Source organism: Solanum verrucosum, unplaced genomic scaffold (assembly GCF_900185275.1).
Source record: "Solanum verrucosum unplaced genomic scaffold, falcon-dt-bn FXZP01000101.1, whole genome shotgun sequence".
NCBI lineage: Eukaryota > Viridiplantae > Streptophyta > Magnoliopsida > Solanales > Solanaceae > Solanum > Solanum verrucosum.
The window spans coordinates 1,684,133-1,704,426 of NW_026020111.1; the positions used below are offsets into that span (position 1 = coordinate 1,684,133).

A 20,294-nucleotide genomic window follows, 5' to 3' on the forward strand; every position below is an offset into this window, starting at 1 on the left:
AACAATTTACTTAGCTTATGGTTTAGAAATTCATGTTGTCAAGTTACATTTTATAAACAAGTTGGTTTATGTTAATTTAATTGCTTGATCATAACAATCCACGTGTACAAATTGCAATTTATCCAACTTGTGCATATTTTCAACAATATCATTTTCCATTCACGTCTCTTAAAACCCAACAACAACTTCTTGATACAATCAACATAGTTGATAGAATAAACTTGAATACAATGATCTTCCTATTCGTTATTGCATCTATTGTTGTGTGTGCAAAACTGGAGTTGGATTCGTCGAGGATTTTATTAGCTTTGTACGGAAATTCCCATCCTCTCTGCTTCATTTTTTCCAAAAAGGTAGTAATAATCTGAATTTTCTATACTTAATTTTTATGTCTTGTATATCTTGCAGGAGCCAAACATTCAGGAAGGTCTGTTTATTGATATATATTTCGAAATTGAGTTTTATAGATGATTATGCGGTCTGTGTATGCATATGCATGTTTAATGTGCATATACCCCATGACGATATATATCATCAAGTTGTAGATGACTGTATTCTAGTCGATGCTTATTGTGCCCGATGTGGAGTGCCAAACTGTAAGAAGTATTTGATTTTTACGAACAAGAAGATTTTGTTCTTTTTTTTATATACAAAAAAAATATGATTTCTCAATATTGCAGCCCGCAGACAGAATTTACAAGATAAAGTAGGAAGAATTTGATGAAATTGTAAGATTCTAATTAACAAATTTGTGAATTGAGACTTTTAAGGTGTTGATATGAATGAGTATTTTGTGGCAGAGATATGGTGATTTGCCTTACTGGAATGAGGTAACGTTTCTTCAGCATTACGAGGAACAAGTTGGAGGCGCGAATGAACAAATTGCTGATCAAGATTGGGGTATTAATGAAAAATATGTAGGTACTAATGGTCACGATGGAGGCCCTAATGATAAAGATTTAGGCGCTAATCAGCAAAAATGTTGTTCAAGATGATGTAGATGGAGTCTCGCTAATGAACTGAAGGAAGAGATAATATGATTTATGAACCAACAAATGCAGATATTGATACTTTGTTACTTGTCTCTTTAGTTTGAATTTGTGTGGGGAATAATATGCCTTTTTGGAGTGAATCGATAATAATCAAAACACAATGAAATGTTCAAGGGAACTTTATTTATGTATGTCTTTCTTCCTTCATACATATGTAGTTCTCTGAGTTTTTGGCCAAAAAATCCCTACGTTATGTTCACAACCTAAACTGCATCCTTGAAAACTATACCCGCAAATGGAAAATACGCCTAAGATCACTACCCCACACTTAGAGCCTTGTTCGTCCTCCAACAACTTAATAACTAATCCTAGACCTAGACTCCATACTCTAGTATTTGTGCATCTACCACTTCCTTTCAAGGATATGTAATCAGTTAAAACAAGCATGTTTTCACTCAAAATAGGCCTTTCCCACTTTCATACATTATACAACTCATATAATTGACTTGACAACTTTTTGCAACCAATGCATACAACTTCATGTGCACCATTACTCATCACCTATATTTCATACAACAAGTGCCCCTCACTCAACAGAATAGTCCGTACACTCAACACAACACATTGAATATAGTTTAAGGACTTCACAAACATAGTACACTGTCACTTAACAAAGACATCATACATGCCTGCATTGAGAACCATAAGCTTGCCCTTTATGTACATCTCCACAAATTAAGTGTGCTTTGCTCAAAATCAAACATGAGTTTATGGATTGTAGTGTAACCTTGAGGTAAGGGAGGATACATTTAGATAAAATTAGTGACTTATCCTCCCTAATGCACCTTTTACGATCTTCTTGCTACATTCCCAACTTTTTCCTTTCTTTGGCCCCCTTCTCTGCTTATTTTCCCACTACTACTTCCAACCTCGCCCTTATTTTTGCACATCCCCATATATATATATTACCTTAAAAGCACCAACTCCTAACTTAATGGTAAATTACTAAATAACCCTCCTAACTTAAAGGTAAATTACTAAGTAACCCTTATTCCATCCTACACCACCCACACTATATGCATACTATCGCATAAGCCGCCACTTCCCCCTGTTGAACTTTTAAAATGGCCTTTCGTACACTACACAACCATTCTGAAACGCCACCACTTCCAATCCTTTGAAATTGAACAAACACGTCCGGCCAGAATTATCAAACAGTCGCAACTCATCGCTTCCCACAATATATAACTCATAAACTCAATTACTTCTACCCATCGAACGTATATTACGCTTAACACACGGGTTTGCATCAACGCACCCTCTCCTTCTCAATACTACCTTACTGAATCTATCAGTTTCCTTCACTTTTTAATTTGGTTTTTCTTCACGCAGCAAACTTACAAACACATAATCTGGCTCTCTGCCCTGCTTCTAGACAAGTTGTAAGTGAATCCCTTTTCAGGGACAGGACTACTTGGCACCATATATATGCTCACACCATTCTGCAAGCACACAATGTTAAACACATTCCACACTGTATAATGCCTACCAGTACAATCCACTCATTCACTTTGATCCTCCCCCTTGCTGCATCAATACGACTACCTCGCCTGCACATATTGCAAGCACACTGTGAAACATATTCCATACTTTATAATGGCTACACGAACAATCCACTCATCCACTTTGATCCTCCCCGTTGCTGCAACATTACGACTACCTCGCCTACACATATATAATTCCCTTCCAATTGCAACTATAAAAGTCCTATATTTGGGGTACTTCTAACCTTAGGAATGGCATCTTTACAGATATATAATTCCCTGCCAATTGCAACTATAAAAGTCCTATATTTGGGAAACTTCAAATCTTAAGAATGGCATCTTTACATCTTATTACTGTTAACATATGTTCATATATATGTTAGTGCTAACCTTATATATCTCGCACATTACAACTTACTGCTAATGTCTTAATTGCATGAAATTTCCGCCAAATGTTGCATACTATTACCAGACGCTACCCTCATCAATCGTCGCCATACACAATTACGCCCAATGTTAACATTGTTTCACTTATTTCGCCAGGTACCTGCATTCATCCAGATATAACCGAAATGGCGGCTGAAACGGAACTAGCAAAACAGAGTTTATTGATAAACAATATACCAAAAAACTCTGTTGATTCCGTTATGCGGGTCTTAGTTATTCGCAGGGGTTCAATAATACCTTACAAGAATTCAAAGCATGAAGGAACTTTCCGAACTATAATATTAGTTGATGAAGAGGTAACAACATTCACACTTTTATTTACCTTATTTTACTATGGTTCATGTTTGTTGAACTTATCCCATCCCTCCGCCACTTAATAATAGGGGACAAAGATTCAAGCAACACTGTTTAATAAGCATATCGAGACACGGAAGGACTCTTTGAAGCCAAATAAGAGTTACTACATCGCCAAAGGGCGCTTAGATCACGTCAATCCCAACTACTCTTCTGTCCACAAAGAAGTTGAATTGGCCTTTACAGACAATACAATCATACAAGAGACTAAGCATGCGGTTTCAACTCACAAATTCTCAGATGGCTTTTTATCAGTGGAACATGCTGATAAATTACCTAATGGTGCTATTCTAGGTAACTATCCACACAACTAAGCTGTTATTTTCATGCCCCATTACGTTATTCTAATCTCTAATTTACATGATCTATTTCCAGACTTGATTTGCGTTTTAGTTTCGGTGAATCTCCTCATTCAAAATGTTAAATCCAAAAGACGGGAAATAGTTGTTACAAATCAGCTGTAAATTGCAATGATGCATTTACTTCCATGTGCATATAGAAAAGATGATGTCTTAACTATTCACTTGTAACAATTATTTCAGCATGGAACATACAACCGTCACTCTATGGGGAGATTTTGCTGAAAATGACGGTTCATTCCTCGAAAAGCTGCAAGATGATAAGCCTATTCTGGCCTTATGTGACGTCAGAGTCTCAATCTTTAAAGGTAGTGACAGTGTATTGTCGCTATTTATCAACTATCAAATTCCTATAGTCATTGTTTCTAATCGTTAAAATGCTCTTGTCACACTAGGCCGATTTGGGATCTCTACTATTCCTGTGAGCAGTGTCTTGATCAATCCAACGTTTCAAAAAGAAAACGACCTTCGAGCATGATACATGTCACGCCCCGAGCTACCCCCGAGACGCGGACACGGGACCTAGGACCACAAGTGATCCCAAGCTAACCCTGCTGGCATGATCATGAGCATACTAAAGATAATAAACTGATGTGGAAGCTAAATCATAAATAAATCTGAAAAGATGGGGAATACCCATATACTGTAACTGAATATATGAAATCTGAGAGTTTAATACAAAAGAAATATCAAACTCAAAACACTAAGCTGAATCTAGCTATGTCTGAAATAAGCCTCTAAACTGACTAGAAATGTTGGGACATGCCCCAACTAGATCTAGCAAAACTAAAACTAAAGACTAAAAATACTGAAAAGAAACTCGTGACTATTGTCCTCGGAGAATGAGGACTCACCACTGATTCTGCTGAACTGGAGATCGGGAACCGATTTAAGCCTGATCTGGATGCTGAGAACCTGAACCTACATCACGAGAAGATGTAGCGCACGTATATGTCAGTACTTGAAAGGTACTGAGCATGCAGGATAGAGTAGAGCTGAAATAACATATAACTGAACAAAGCAATAAAGCAATGAAATAATCTGAACATGATATAAATACTGAATACTGAGCTAACTGAATGCAATGACCAATTTATAACATGCTGACTGAATACTGAATGAACTATAAATGTGGTCAATGCAATAGAGTCTGACTGAACTGTGGGAGCTACTAATAACCGACATAAAACCACATGAGCTAAATGTGGAGTCCGATGTATACGCCCCATCGAGAGGACCCAATATACCCTGCCAGAGGTATAGAGGCATGCTGGCGTGATCACTAAACTGATGCTGCCCACAGAGGGGACTTACACCTATGTGGCTCGTAGTTCTGGGACTATATGGGTACGCTGAAACCCTAGTCCAACTCGGTATTATGCTACTCCCAATGAATTAAGTAGTTAACTGGTTATGACTGAATTTCTATAAATACTGGATAGCTCGAAACTGAACATGCAAACTGAGAATGCAATAATTAATCTGATAATGATGCATTCATAAACTGAGGCATGTATAACTTAATATATTATGACTGAAATACTGAATAGCTTAAAATACTGACATGTAGATACTCATACTTGGAAACTCCTTTTTAGAAAACAATACTCTGATCATTGATGACTTGGGAAGTCATACTGCATAAACATTGATGGTATATCTAGATACCATACTATTCATACATTGATGACCTACTCAATTGTCATACTAATCATGTTTTAGAAGCTCTTTCTCAAACTCATCTTAACTTTCTCAAAAACTCAGTTTAAAACTCAAGTGTTGTCTTAAAGAAAACCTTCTCAAGATTTATAACTCAAAATAGGGTGTATACTGAAATATACTGATAATGTGGCATAAAACTGGAGCATGTATATCTGAATAACTGAAATATCTGACCTAGCATGTGTAATTCAAGAACTAATGAAATACATAGCTAGGGTTCTGAAATTTATGCGATAAACTGAGCATTAACATGATAATCTGATTTGGAACATTTAAATAACTAATTCATGATGATCTGTTGAGATTCTAGAAACCCTGGGTCTGTTCATAATCATGGAATCAAGAATCTGACTGAATTCTAGGGACCTAATGGGCGAAAGGAACCCATTAGTGAAATCCCACATACCTGGTGACGAATTCCACGGAGAAATCTTTCGATTTTGGGGCTGGAACTGAAGAAAACTTGCTGCGTTCTTGAACTAGGGTTCTTGACCTTTTTCTCCTCTCTTTCTTCTAATTTTCTAAGTTTTGATTAATGAATTTGACTTAGGTAAGTTCTAGTTATGTTTCTAGGCTTAAACTAATTAAAACCTCATGATTTAGGGTCTAAACGACGTATCTTAGGGGTTAAACGAAATAGGTAAAGACCAAAAGACCCCTGAATTAACTGCTGTCGGAGTGATCGACGGAATGGACTGACGGTCCGTCAATCAATCGACGGTCCGTCGATTGGGTCCGTAGATCAAGTCTGCCCGACAAGGCTTCACTAAAACGGGCATAACCTTTTACTCGGAGGTTGGAATTTAGCAAACTCGGTGGAGTTGGAAAGATAATTCAATTATCTATCTAACCATAGGTCATGGGACACATAATTCATTTTGTGTTAAAAGTTATGACCATCTGAAGTTGACCCATCAGAATTTTCAGCTAACTGGCTGCTATCCTTCGATCTACGGTCAGACCTACGGACCGTGGATCGAACGACGGTCCGTGCTGGTCACCCGTAGTTCATGTCAGAGGCTGGGTAAAGGAGGTCTTGATCCACGAACACAGACCACGGACCGTGGTCTAATCTACGGACCGTGGGTCTGTCCGTGGGTCGAGACTTAGCCAATTTTTTCTGAGCTGGCTGGGAGGGGTTGCAGTGGTGAACCACGGACCACCAGCACGGGCCGTGGTCTGACCTACGGTCCGTGGATGGCGACCGTAAGTTGCACCTGCAACTTCTCAAAATCTGCATTTTTGGTCCATTTCAGATACGGGGTGTTACAATACATTACATACTTCACAAATATATTCTCCATTATTAGTTTAACCAAACTGTCAATTGCAATTGAACATTTCTATAACAGTACATATTTCCTCTATTATGATTGTTCTAAACTTACATATTAAAATGACTGAAAAATTGACAATACTATACACCGTACATACCTCACTCTAAATGGGTGATATAGTTAACTAACCACATCGCAAATACAGGCGTGAAATCATAAAGGCCGACAACAAAGATCTTACAATAACGCCTACTAAGGTAATGAAAAGAGCCATTGAAGTTCCATTGGCCAAAATTCTAGATGGGTTTTTCACTGATTCAGAGGTACATACTAACTTATACTTCAACTATCCGTAAAATAAACTCATTTGTTTGTTCAATGTATATTCTCAAATATGTTTGATTGGCGATGTGCAGGATTGTATGTACAAGTTCAAAGCAACAATTAAAGACATACTCAATAAAGATGAGCCATGGTATTCGGCTTGCAAAAAGTGCCACAAAAAAGTGCAATTTATAGAAGACACTGCCGCTTGTAACAATTGCAATAGTGACAATGTGGAATATGAAATGCAGTTATACTGTTTTTAAACAAGATTCAATATTTACTAATTACTAAACACAATATATTAAAGTTACAACCCTCTATTTTGAAGGTATTGCTTACGACTTGAGGTGTGTAATGGAGAGCGTCGTGCTCGAGTCATTCTTTTTGAAGCAGCTAAATATATATTAGGTTGTAACGTGCAAGAGTACATCGAATCAAACTTAGTAAAGGTATGAACTTAATGTATAGAGTTGACTGAATGTAAGGGGATATTTATATAGTGTAAATTTTACCGTTATGGCAACCTTACCAACTAACATATCCAATTCCTTACATCTTATCAAGAAGGAAAAATGTTACTACTACCGCAAATTGGTGTTGAGTAAAGGCAATCAATTCAACTTTCTTGTCAGAATTGATATGAATGACCCAAACCCCCGACATAGCTTAATTGCTGAGGAAATACATCAGGTGGAAGATGAAGCGCCACCTATCGTGGAAGACGAAGCCAAATCAGTAACAACATACAGGAAGAGGGCCAAGAAAAACAAAGAAGGAGCGGCCCAAATCAAACAAAAGAAACAAAAAATCAATAGAAAGTAGATGTATTTTCAGAAATATGTATGTAAACAATGTGTAGCTTTTACTCCATCTTCAATGTTTCTATCTTCATAACTACTTACTAATTGTTAATTTTATATCTGATTCAAATGAAAATTCCATTTGTTACGCAAGTACGATATACATCATCTTGAATTAAATGTCATGTTCAAGTATTACTCTTCTTAGTATATTCTTTGCTTCCACTGTGTCGGCAGTATTTTTCCCTTAAATTAAATGACCAATTTTCAACTACCTAATCGGCCTATTGCAATTGGTATAGAAATAGCCTTTATCTTATGGATTAGGTAGAGTTCCCCTGCCCAATTTCACGCCAATTGCTACTCCATGGCTTTGTTAAAAATCGTTATAATAATGGCCACTTTCCGATCATACAGGAACAATATGGACAATGGTGAATTATACATCCTCCAATCAATGCCGGATCTTAACTAACAGATCGTTAAATGAAGTTACTTTATTGATACAATATCAACAATTAAGGTGATCGTATTAATATAAAATAAACTTTAATACCGCCCTTACATTAATTAGCAAAGTGGCATAAACTAAATACATATTATCAGCCATTCAAAATCCTATGAAACAATAACAATTAAATACTGTTAACAATTAAAAATATTTCATTACACCACATTCCATGTTTACAGCAAACACCCATTGCCTGAAACTATAGAATCCTACAAAACATAACCACTACAATTTTAAAACCCAAAAAAAAAACCCACAAAATAATACGACACATCACGAGCAGCGACACATCAGTCAACAGTCACGCCTTCTCTGCAACATCACAACATTCTGGAAAATCACAACTTTCTGGTTTTTAATTGCAAATCGCTGCAAAAGTTGCCTCTTCAATCAGTTCAACTGCTTCAACAAACCCATCTTAAAAACACAAATGTACTCCAGCATCACAGTGAAATTAATCAGAAAAGTTTACACCTTCATCAAGTTTACCAGTATCTTTTCGAATATTGTACTCATCACATACCATTGTTTAGTCGATACGCAATACCAACACATTGGGAACCGGTCATACTTTCATATAGTCGCAACGTCTATCGATTCAATTTGCACGCTCTTTGTTCTGTTTTCACATTAAAGACCACCTGCGCGAGTTCAAAATAACACAGCAACATCACTCATCGTGTAATAAACACTGTAAGTTCCCTTCAATTCCCTGCACATATTCGCCAAGGTACAAATTAGCATGCTCTGTAAAATACACACAATAATGGCCTCGACTTTATTCATTTATTCCAAAATACAAATATACACACAGGGCAGCCCCTTCATCCAGGATGGTACTAAAACAATGGCTCCATCAAACATTTTTTGGTCTACCGTATGGTGGTGATAAAACATATATTCCCATCTGTAAAACGGAATATGCTTTCTGTTATTTCATACAGGAATTAATCAATTTGCTAATCAAATGATACTAAACCTATCGTCTTAGATACATACTTTCATGTTACGTATATATTAGGACAACTTGACGACCTATACATAAATAACAGTACTTCCAAACAGGAGACCATTACCTTCAGGACAGTTCAATAAACCATGGAAGATCACTTGAAAAAGCCGCTCAGAACAACAGGTATGCTTAGCAAAATGTCATTTTAATGACAAATTTCACCTATCAGGCCGACTAAAGATTGAAAATTATAACATCATCACATCCTATTTGCACCAGGGGTGAAACATAATATACTGATGGATGTAGACAAGCCGCTGCAAACAGTGGAAAGAGTACTGCCCTCGAATGATCAAATTGAAGATGCCCATGTTCATGAACCCCGAGTGAAGAAGCAGCAAAAAAAAGTGAAACGTCTAGCTATAGCTGAGGATAATGTTGACGGCGGTATATTTGATCAAAAATTCTACACCAAAAGTTATTCCAAAAAATGGTTGTCAACATAAAATAACATTCTCTAACTATATATTATTATGGTTTGTGCTATAGGGCTTACTAATGGAAACTTCAGACAACCATCAACTCATAGATTGAAAAAAAAACCAGGATTGCACATATTGCCATGCTTTGAGGTTTGATTATGAGCCACCAACATTCTGTTGCGCAAGTGGATGTATCAATTTAGCACCCAATGAAGTGGCAGATGACTTTTATGAATTATTTGTGGTGGATTCAGATGACGCAAAATTATTCAGGAAAAATATACGTGCGTATAATAGCATATTTGCTTTTACATCATTTGGAGTTAAGCTCGACAAAGAATTGGCATCTTCTAGGAAAGGAGTTTACAGTTTCAAGGCAGAAGGTCAGATATATCATGATCTACCATCGTTAATTCCAAACAATGACAGACCACGATACTTTCAACTATACTTCTATGATACTGACCATGAATTAGCCAATAGAATGACGGTACTACAAGATGCAAATTTATCAGAGGAAGTCATGACCAAATTAAGAAATATAATGGAGGGGAATCCATATGCAGAATTCTTCTCACGGCTTAAAGAACATACAAACATACAAAATCTGCAAGTACGCATAGCTGCAAATGCTTCATTAGATCAAAGGGTATATAACAAACCGTCGGTGGATCAGGTCGCAGCAATTTGGGTAGACGGAAACAATCCAAATACACCATTTGAAAGAGATATTGCAGTACATGAACATTCAGGAAATAAACATCGAGTAAAACATTATTATGGTTGTTATGATCCGCTTCAATATCCGTTAATTTTACCTAAAGGAGAAGCAGGTTGGCACCAAGGAATACAAAAATGTCGCAAACAGATCAACAACAGCCAAACACCTACAAATACAAGTATCAAATCGGCAAGATTATCATCCACAACTGTTGTGGGGTTGTTGGCCAATGAAGCACAAGGTAAGCACCTTTCAATATATCCGACAATAATATACTATCATTGGACTATCATATTACACCTTTTAACTTAAAATATACTGCTACTACTAACCTTATATGGATAAGCTATCTAAGTCTATTTCGTAACAATTCATGTAGTTGTACAATGTGAAACAAAAGGCTGTATTTCATGTAGGGAGTACTATTGTTATAGACTACAAGTACGAACGGGTGATAAATCAATACTATTACTGTGTGGGAGATTGTTGCAGCAATTTGTGGTGGACATATACATTAAGATAGAAACAACCAGACTAGAATATTATAGATTCGAGCAATCAAATTATCGAAGGGAGATACTCGAAGGTATTGTTGACAGTGTCAGTGCCGGTGAGTATAGAGGAGACAAGGTAGGACAAAGGGTATTTCTATCAGGATCATTCATTGGAGGGCCTAGGGATATGCGCCGCCGATATATGGATGCAATGGCTTTGGTTCAGGAGTTTGGACGACCAGATGTTTTCATCACCATGACATGTAACCCAGATTGGGTTGAGATTCAGGAACAATTGCGTCTAGGACAACGCCCTCAAGATAGACCCGATTTGGTAACCAGAGTATTTCGAGCAAAATTGCAAGACTTGAAAGATCAAATTTTAAAACAAGAAATATTCGGACCCATCGCAACACATGTCTTTGTTGTAGAATTCCAGAAGAGAGGCTTACCACATATACACCTACTTCTAATATTTAAAGAAGGAAACAAAATACGATCACTAGATGAGTATGATAAATACATTAGTGCAGAAATCCCTAATAAAGACACACATCCAGAATTGAGCGCATTAGTTATCAAACATATGATACATGGACCTTGCGGGGATAAACGTAAGTCGAGCCTGTGTATGAAAGATGGACAATGTAAATTCCACTACCCAAGAACATTCACTAACAAAACAATACAAGGAAAGGATAGTTATCCAATTTACAAAAGAAGAAATGATGGGAGAACAAGTGAGGTCCGTGGAATGAAGATGAATAACCAATGGGTTGTACCTTATAATCCCTATTTATTGATGAGATATAATTGCCACATTAATGTTGAAGTCTGCTCAGGAGTTAAAGCAATAAAATATCTTTACAAATATATATATAAAGGCCACGATAAATGTGCCGTATATATAGAATCTGACGATGGGGAATAATTCATTGATGAAATCAGAAGCTTCCAAGATGCACGATGGGTCTCACCACCAGAAGCAATGTGGAGAATATATGAGTTTAATCTAACTGAAATGCAACCGGCACTTATGAATCTACAATTACATATTCCGGGCAAACAAGCAGGTATTTAACAATTTTATTAAAAATGCGATTTACAAAAGTAGTTTCTACCCTACATAGAACATCAGTTTATGTTATAATGACTAAACCATATGTAGTGTGCTATTGGAAGAAGCAAAATCTACAAAGTATTCTGCAATCAGACTTTGTACAAAAAACTATGCTTACGGAGTATTTTAGGATGTGCTCTATAGACACGGAGGCTCGCAATTATATTTACAGAGAGTTCCCGGAACATTATTTATGGAACACACAATCCAAAATATGGACAAAGAGAAAATCACGCACAGTCATTGGACACATAAATATTGGTAAGACAATTACACTTACTGTACATATTAATTAATCACACACAATGAAGATACTAAATGAATCTACTCAATACCACAGCAAATCCTAGAGACGGGAAAAGGCTGGTCGCCACCCGTCCTAAAATGCTTCTTCGCTAAAGGTTAATTGGGACGGGCTCTTTTAACTGGTCGCTAAATGTGTTTAATGACGGAATCAAAGCTGGTCACCAAAGTATGTTTAGAGACTACATATCTCGTCCCAAATAGATATTTTCTTCCTTAAAAACTAGTCATTTTCTGGTCATTAAACCCTTTAGAGACTAGCAACTAACTCGTCCTAGATTACTCTTTAGGGACGAGCAGCTACCTCGTCCTAGATTACTCTTTCTTGAAGAGCAACCACGTCGTCCTAGATTGTTTTTCGAGACAAGCAACACCTCATCCTAGATGAACCTTTAGGGACAAGAAGTTTTCTAATCCTAGATGAAACTTTTAGAGACGAGCAAAGTCTTTGGTCTCTAATTGACCACCGATGATTCTGGATCTTCATTTTACAAAAGTATTATAAGTTCTACCAATAAATATAAGATCGCTACGGTAAATGTCCATACAAAAGGCTGATATAAATATAAAAGTAGGTAAACATCGCATGGTGTTAGTTTCAACATTTAATTAACAATTTTTTTTAGCAAATTAACAATATCCCGAGCTAGACTATGATTTCTTGTTTTGCACAACTTTCCTAGAAAAATAATAATGGTCGTGTGCATCTTCTAAACTTGCATCTTGACTTGTAGCTTCATTCTTCACAAAACAACTCTAAAATTAACCAAGGGTTATCCAGAATATCAACAAGCTGCAAGAACATAAGAAAAAATTATTACGAAAACTTTGATGAGATGCATTCACCAAGAATCCAAATCTATACCGAAAGCACAAATTCAGTGACATAAGCTAGCACAAATGGAGAAATTCTCCACCAAGAAGATTATATTATGTTTTAGGGGAAACAAGTTGTTGCAGAGTAACTAAACAAGCATGATATATCACTGTTTCATATATAAACCAGCAGGTTATTATTGTAGCAGGGGAAACAAACAAGCTATCACTGTTTTCTTCTCATCGTTAATTCTTGTAGGAGCCAAACAATCTCAAACTGTGTACCTGCAATTGTATGTCTAGAAAATTAAAAAACAGAGATAAAGAAGGCAATGATATGTTAAGCAATTCTAATGACACAGATTTAGCGAGTTACTTGATCCTCTAAACTAGATCAAGGTGCAACTCAAATCTCTGTTTTGCTGAACTTTAGGCGAAGAGATTCTTTATATGGATGGGAAACTTGATGTACAGCGGCAGCAGATATCAAAAAATTCTATTAATAACCATGAGAGTGATGTCAAAGTTCTTCTTGCATCGATAAAAGTCTATTCAAAAGGGATAAGTCTTATAGGGGCCGATAGATTCTGTATATGGATAGGATGTTGTTACTGTGAGGCTACAATGTTGTTACTGCTTCTTTCCTGACATTTTTATCTTGTAATCTTATTCTTAGTGGACAAAGCAGAATTTACATATGGTTGAGTGTATATAGGGGCTGAGAGATTCTGTATATGGTTGAGTGTAATGACTCTGTTACTTATATGCACTAGCACACAAGAAGTAACAATTTCGAAGACATCTAAAAGGCTAAAACTGAATGCGTATCAGTTTTTCAAATTTTGTCTAGAGAAAAAACGACGCAAACATTAAAATAACTCGGAACAACTGAAGCATTTCAAAGGTGGTAGCTATTACTACTGTTGTAGCTGCTAAAAGGCTAAAACTTAATGCAAAATAGTTTTCCAATTTCTGTCAAGAGAAGAAACGATGTAAACATTAAAATAACTCGGAACAACTGAAGCATTTCAGATGTGGTAGCTATTACTACTGTTGTCGCTTCTAAAAGGCTAAAACTGAATGCAAATCAGTTTTTCAATTTCTATCTAGAGAAGAAACGACACAAACATTAAAATAACTCGGAACATATGTATAAAATAACTTTGTTTTATCAACAAAATCAGCAGTAACCCAGCATATGTATAAGGATTCATATATGAATAACTCTGTTGTTCTCCATAGAGTGTATTGGTCACAGATTTTTGTCCTGCCAACAAAAGTGATAAAACTCATTGAACAAACATGTAAAACCTTTCTGTGGACAGGTGGAGTGGAAGTCACAAAGAAAGCAATGATAGCATGGGATAAAGTGTGTATGCATAAAACATCAGGTGGACTTAATATTCTAGGCATTACTGTTGGAATATAGCAGTTCTTAAACTACTATGGAATTTATGTTGCAAAAAGTACAATTAATGGGTGAAGAACATTAGAAGTGAAGAAATTCCTTTAAACACGATCAATCATCTAAGAGTTCAGCCATACACTAAATGCTTAAACGACTATCTGCAAATAGAATTTGGTAAATTGTTACTTACTTGGTCAGCAAAACCAGTGTGGGCAACTCCTCCATCAATCATCTCACGAGTTCCTAATTATGTATTACAACATTTGTAACATGGGCATTGTATTTTATCTTCTTCTCTTGATCCCTGAAAAGCATAATCCAAAAACTTTTTCACCCCATCTAAATAGGCTTGGTCGACCCGATTATCAAGAGAAAGTTGCATCCATTGCTTACTAGGTGCCATAACCTTGGAGAACACATCAAAATAGAATAAGAAAATATAAACGGTAAGAAAAAATATAAAATGCACACAACTTGTGATTTTGTAACTAGTGCATTAAGTTATCAAAATTAAATTCAATCTATTATTTACAACTTACAATATGTTATTTACATATGTTTTTGTAAATTTTAAGATGCACACGACTTACAATCTGTTATTTATAGTCATTTTGCTAAATTTGTCGAGCTTGAATTTTACAAGAATAGAAGAATATGTGGTACAACTATAAGAATGTTTCTTCTTGAAAGATCTCGAGTTTGTAAAGTTTCAAACCCAAAGAGAACTATCATTGTATCTACCTTCTATATATGGAATCACATGAAGTATAACTGTAAGAACTCAGTTGCATCTTTAACCTTCTAAAAGTTAATTACAATCTATTTTTATAGCTTTTTTGATAAATTTGTGGTGATTGAGTTTGATAGGAATGGACGAATATATGGTGCAACTATAAGAATGTATCTCTTGAAAGATCTCAAGTCTCTTGAAAGATCTCAAGTTAGCTAAGTTTGAAACTCAAATGGAACTATCACTATTTCTACCTTCTATGTACAACCCCACACGAGGTAATTTGTATTAGTTCTTTTGCTTCTTACATCTTTTGTGAGTTCGAGTTAATTTGATTGTAAGAAAATATGATCGATTCCTTAGACACACACAAAACACTATAATAGGATTCATTTACAGTAGATAATAATTCAGTGGTTCTTTTGCAATTACTAATTTATTTTAGTTAGATAGAAATCTTTTTAAGATTTAGTTGCGTGTGGCTATATATTTGGATCAGTTTTAATAACTGCAGACACTTTCCGGCGTGCTCTGTTAGTCTTGAAAGGTAAACAATCGTTCACTTGTAATTCCGAATAGATTTCTTCAGTCGAATACAAATTCCTATATCTTCTCTCTGAACATTGTTTTAATGCATGACCTATGAGTGCATCTGTTTAAGAGTAGTTCACTATTTTGTTTCTTTAGGAACATTTGTTTCTCCTACGACTGATCCCCTTCGTTTATGGGATCTTATCACGCTACAAACTTTAATATACTTCAAAAAAATTGACCAGCTAATCTCAGAGAATAAAAGTAATTCAAACAAGTAGTGTAACTCGACCAAATCAAATATAGAGAAGAAGAAAAAATCAGGTTCCAAAAGAGGAGGCTTACATGAAACTTGAACAAATAGAAAATAGCTAACAATGCAGAAATTGCCAAGCACCTTTTCCCTGATTTTAAGCCAACCAGTCTTTTCCTTGGTCTAGTTAAAAGTGAGCCAAAGAAATACACTGAACATGGTAGGTTTCCTATTTTTAGATTCTAGAGTTACACTTTACACCACCTCCTTTCTCAAGCATTACTATTCTCTCATAATAGATGGTTGTTCCTGACTATGCGTGCAGCTGAGAAGTTAAATATAAAACTGCTTATTCATTGGATGACTAAAATTTTAGAAAGATGAAATGGCTATTTTATTCCCTGATCTCTAGGAACATTGCAGTTATTTTTTAATATAGACTTCATTTTCAGTAGCATTGCATTGCTTAATAACATATTCATATCATTGATGTGGTTTATAGAAGGAATCTTCAGTACAGATGGAATCTTGCAGTTTTTGGATGATAACAAGTTCCCCTTAACTACAGTGCTTACTAACATAACGCTGCTAGAGTTTACTCCAACACAAACAAACTTCAGGTAACTTTTGTGCCTAACTCATTGTACTTTATATCATCATCTGTTTCCCAAAATATTTCACATCTCCATTTAGTTGTAATTCATATGCTCATGCACCTCTTAGTATTTCATAATACAAAGACTTGCATTTCTCTAAGAAAGAAAGGTGAAGAAAACAAAGGTTTTTCTCCTGTATTATTGAAACCATGTCAGCCTTTGATATTTGTGGACATTTTACCTTCACATATATATAAAACACCTACAATAAGAAGAGGAAACTACTAACAAAGGTCGGTACAATTCTGAGCATCTATAGTTGTTTGACCAGACTTGACTTAGATTTTGTTGTTGGATATAGAGTTTGTAACAAACACTTTTATGAGGAAATTCTCATCTCTCCAGCAAACACACTGTCCAATGTATATTTAGTTCTTGCATATTTTAAGCAGAGTTGAAACCATGTCAGCCTTTGATATTTGTGGACATTTTACCTTCACAAATATATATTAAAACACGTACAATAAGAAGAGGAGACTACTAACAAAGTTCGCTACAATTTTGAGCATCTATAGTTGTTTGACCAGATTGGACTTAGCTTTTACTGTTGGATATAGAGTTTGTAACAAACACTTTTATGAGGAAATTCTCATCTCTCCAGCCAACACACTGTACAATGTATACCTAGTTCTTGCATTTTTTAAGCAGACTGCAATCATGTACTAATGTGTGTCAACTGTTGGATTTTTACCTATGTTTCAATGCCATATTGGTGTTGATAATGCTGAGCGTGATGACTTAAGACATTGCAAGAAAGTTCAAATCAGAGGTTTCTCACTTGTCTGAATCTAGTGAACCAGATTTTGTCTTCCTTTTTGGATTTGTGTAATTGACATATGTCTTTCGATTGCAGAGAATTTTCATATTTGTAGAAATTGGAGAGGAAAATCTTGCAAAGCCCTTCCTAAGTATGGTTGGTCTAGAAGAATCAAAAGACTTTGTGGTTAGTTTTTCATGAAGTATTTTTCAACTTCTCGATATTAGCTATTTATACTTCATTAGCTTCAGACCCAACGAAACTATAACTTAATTCTTAAAGGACTGATCCACTTCATTTTTGGGATCATATCACACTACAAAACATAATCTTCTTTAAGAAAATGATCAGCAGCTAGTCTAACAGAACAAGAGTTCAAAAAAGAAGAGATATAACTCGAAAAATACAAACAACAAATTGACTTTACAGAAGAAATCAAATCAACTCGTAGAAGTAGAGGAATACCTTAGATTCGAGTGAATAGAATATAGAGATTGAGTGGAGATCACTGCTACGCAGACCTCTGCTTTCTCTGTTTTGAGAAAACACAAAGACCTGGGTTGCGTTTCCTGCTAGGCAGACCAGTACGTTTCCTGAGACCGTTGTGAGGGAAGATCGTTGCTAGGGTTTTCTGATTTCACGATGACATTTTTTTCTTTTAGTTTTAGAACTTTGATCGATCAGTAGTACTGATCTTTTAGGCGCCTAATTTTGGTGAAAAGAGATGTTTTTTTATTTACATTTCAGTTCCTGCCTTTCAATATATATTCTCAAGACCCCTAAATTTTGATCTGGGACCAGTTACTACTTTTTCCAGAGACCAGATTTAGTACCTTCTTAAAAACATACAAAATTAAAGACCGAAATAAATCTCGTCCCAATACATCTACTTTTAGAGACGGGATTATTAACTCGTCCATAAATATTGGTCTTAAATAAAGCTTTTTCTTGTAGTGGAGAAAGGTATTACGAAAGACTATTATTGAATCACGTACGAGGAGCCACTTCATTTGAAAACTTATTAACTGTTAATGGAAGGCAGTGTGAAACATTTAAAGTGGCAGCCAAAGAAAGAGGGTTATTCGAATCGGATAATAGCATTTCTGAATGTTTACGCGAGGCTGTCACCTTCAAGATGCCAACAGCACTTCGAAGTTTGTTTGCAACAATCTTAGTTCATTGCAACCCTACGGATGTGAGAAGTCTTTGTTACACATATTACGGTGATATGTCTGAAGACTTTCAAAGGAGCCATTGCACCACAACCGAAGCATAACTCCAATGTACGTTGAAAAGTATAAATTATTATTTGGAGAGTATGGGACAAAGTGTTGACAAATATGACATACCACAAATACAACAACAATTACTTCAACAAAACACACATGAATGTAGAGAAATAATAGAATAAATGAATGTCAAGGTGCCAGTTGAGGATGCAGCTGCCGAATCCAAATTGAATCATCAACAAAAACAAGCTTTCAATACCATTATACAGAGGGTCAATTCAGAAACAGAAGGTTTATTCTTTGTAGATGGTCCTGGGGGAACCGGGAAAACATTCCTATATCGGGCATTACTGGCCAACGTGAGATCAAAAGGCACAGTAGCATTAGCTTGTGCAACCAGTGGTGTGGCAGCAACACTATTGCCGGGAGGGCGCACAACACACTCAAGATTTGGAATACCCCTACAAGCAAATGAGGCAACTATGACACATATGTCAAAACAAGGCGGCGGAGCAAAACTAATTAGACAGGCCAAATTAATAATATGGGACGAAGCACCCATGGCGAAGCGCCACACAATTGAAACAGTAGATAGAAGCTTTCGCGATATAATGGATAAAAATGCACCGTTTGGAGGAAAAATCATGGTGTTTGGAGGCGACTTTCGACAAGTACTGCCTGTTGTACCAAAATCTGCACGAGTAGAGACGGTAGATGCAAGTTTAGTAAGGTCGTATTTGTGGCCTTTAATGGAAAAGATACAACTTTCGACAAATATGCGAGCAAGAACCGATACAACTTTCAGTGAGTTGTTGCTGCGTATTGGAAACGGAGAAGAAACCACAATAAAAGAAAACTTGATAGCGCTGCCGCAACAAATGATTGTCCAACAAAGTCAGGATGGTAATCCTGAAGAATCATTGGTCAGGGAAATTTTCCCAGCCATTGAACAAAATTACAGATCTGCTGAGTACATAACAGAACGGGCCATCTTAGCAAGTTGAAATGAATTTGTAGATAACCTAAATGAATTGATGATTGGAAAATTCCCAGGAGAAACAAAAACATACATCAGCTTTGACGCAGCGGAAGATGATACCAACAACTACTATCAAGAAGAATACCTCAACACCTTAACACCAAATGGACTACCACCACATAGGTACATTATCAAATACATCAAAACTTATACATAACTGTTGTTATTATGTTAGCTCATAACACAAATGAAATAAACAAAATTTGCACTATTACAAATACAATACAACTGATAAATGATTAAGTTGTATGCATTAGGTTGGTTCTAAAAGAAAATGCACCCATAATGATGCTGAGAAATCTAGACCCCTCAAATGGGTTGTGCAATGGGACAAGACTGATTTGTAGAGGTTTTGACAAGAATGTCATACATGCAGAAATAACAACAGGTCAATATGCCACAAAACAAGTGTTTATTCCGAGAATACAACTATCACCACCCGAGAATGAAGGCTATCCTTTCAAATTTAT

General features: G+C 36.0%; 4 protein-coding genes across 4 annotated transcripts in view; all 4 read left to right on the plus strand.

Annotated features, from left to right (window-relative positions):
• LOC125825438 (uncharacterized) overlaps nucleotides 1-20,294 on the plus strand; it is a 1,130,247-nt gene that overhangs the window by 347,153 nt on the left and 762,800 nt on the right. The window lies entirely within an intron of this gene.
• LOC125825467 (replication protein A 70 kDa DNA-binding subunit B-like) lies at nucleotides 2,989-7,285 on the plus strand. Its single transcript, XM_049504800.1, has 5 exons — nucleotides 2,989-3,279; nucleotides 3,367-3,631; nucleotides 3,713-3,797; nucleotides 6,901-7,018; nucleotides 7,112-7,285. The coding sequence occupies exons 1-5, from the start codon at nucleotides 2,989-2,991 to the stop codon at nucleotides 7,283-7,285; spliced, it is 933 nt and encodes a 310-aa protein (XP_049360757.1).
• LOC125825469 (uncharacterized) lies at nucleotides 9,432-18,832 on the plus strand. Its single transcript, XM_049504801.1, has 7 exons — nucleotides 9,432-9,468; nucleotides 9,565-9,732; nucleotides 10,022-10,503; nucleotides 10,592-10,729; nucleotides 10,981-11,316; nucleotides 17,653-17,742; nucleotides 18,599-18,832. The coding sequence occupies exons 1-7, from the start codon at nucleotides 9,432-9,434 to the stop codon at nucleotides 18,830-18,832; spliced, it is 1,485 nt and encodes a 494-aa protein (XP_049360758.1).
• LOC125825470 (uncharacterized) lies at nucleotides 18,968-19,789 on the plus strand. Its single transcript, XM_049504802.1, has one exon. The coding sequence runs from the start codon at nucleotides 18,968-18,970 to the stop codon at nucleotides 19,787-19,789; it is 822 nt and encodes a 273-aa protein (XP_049360759.1).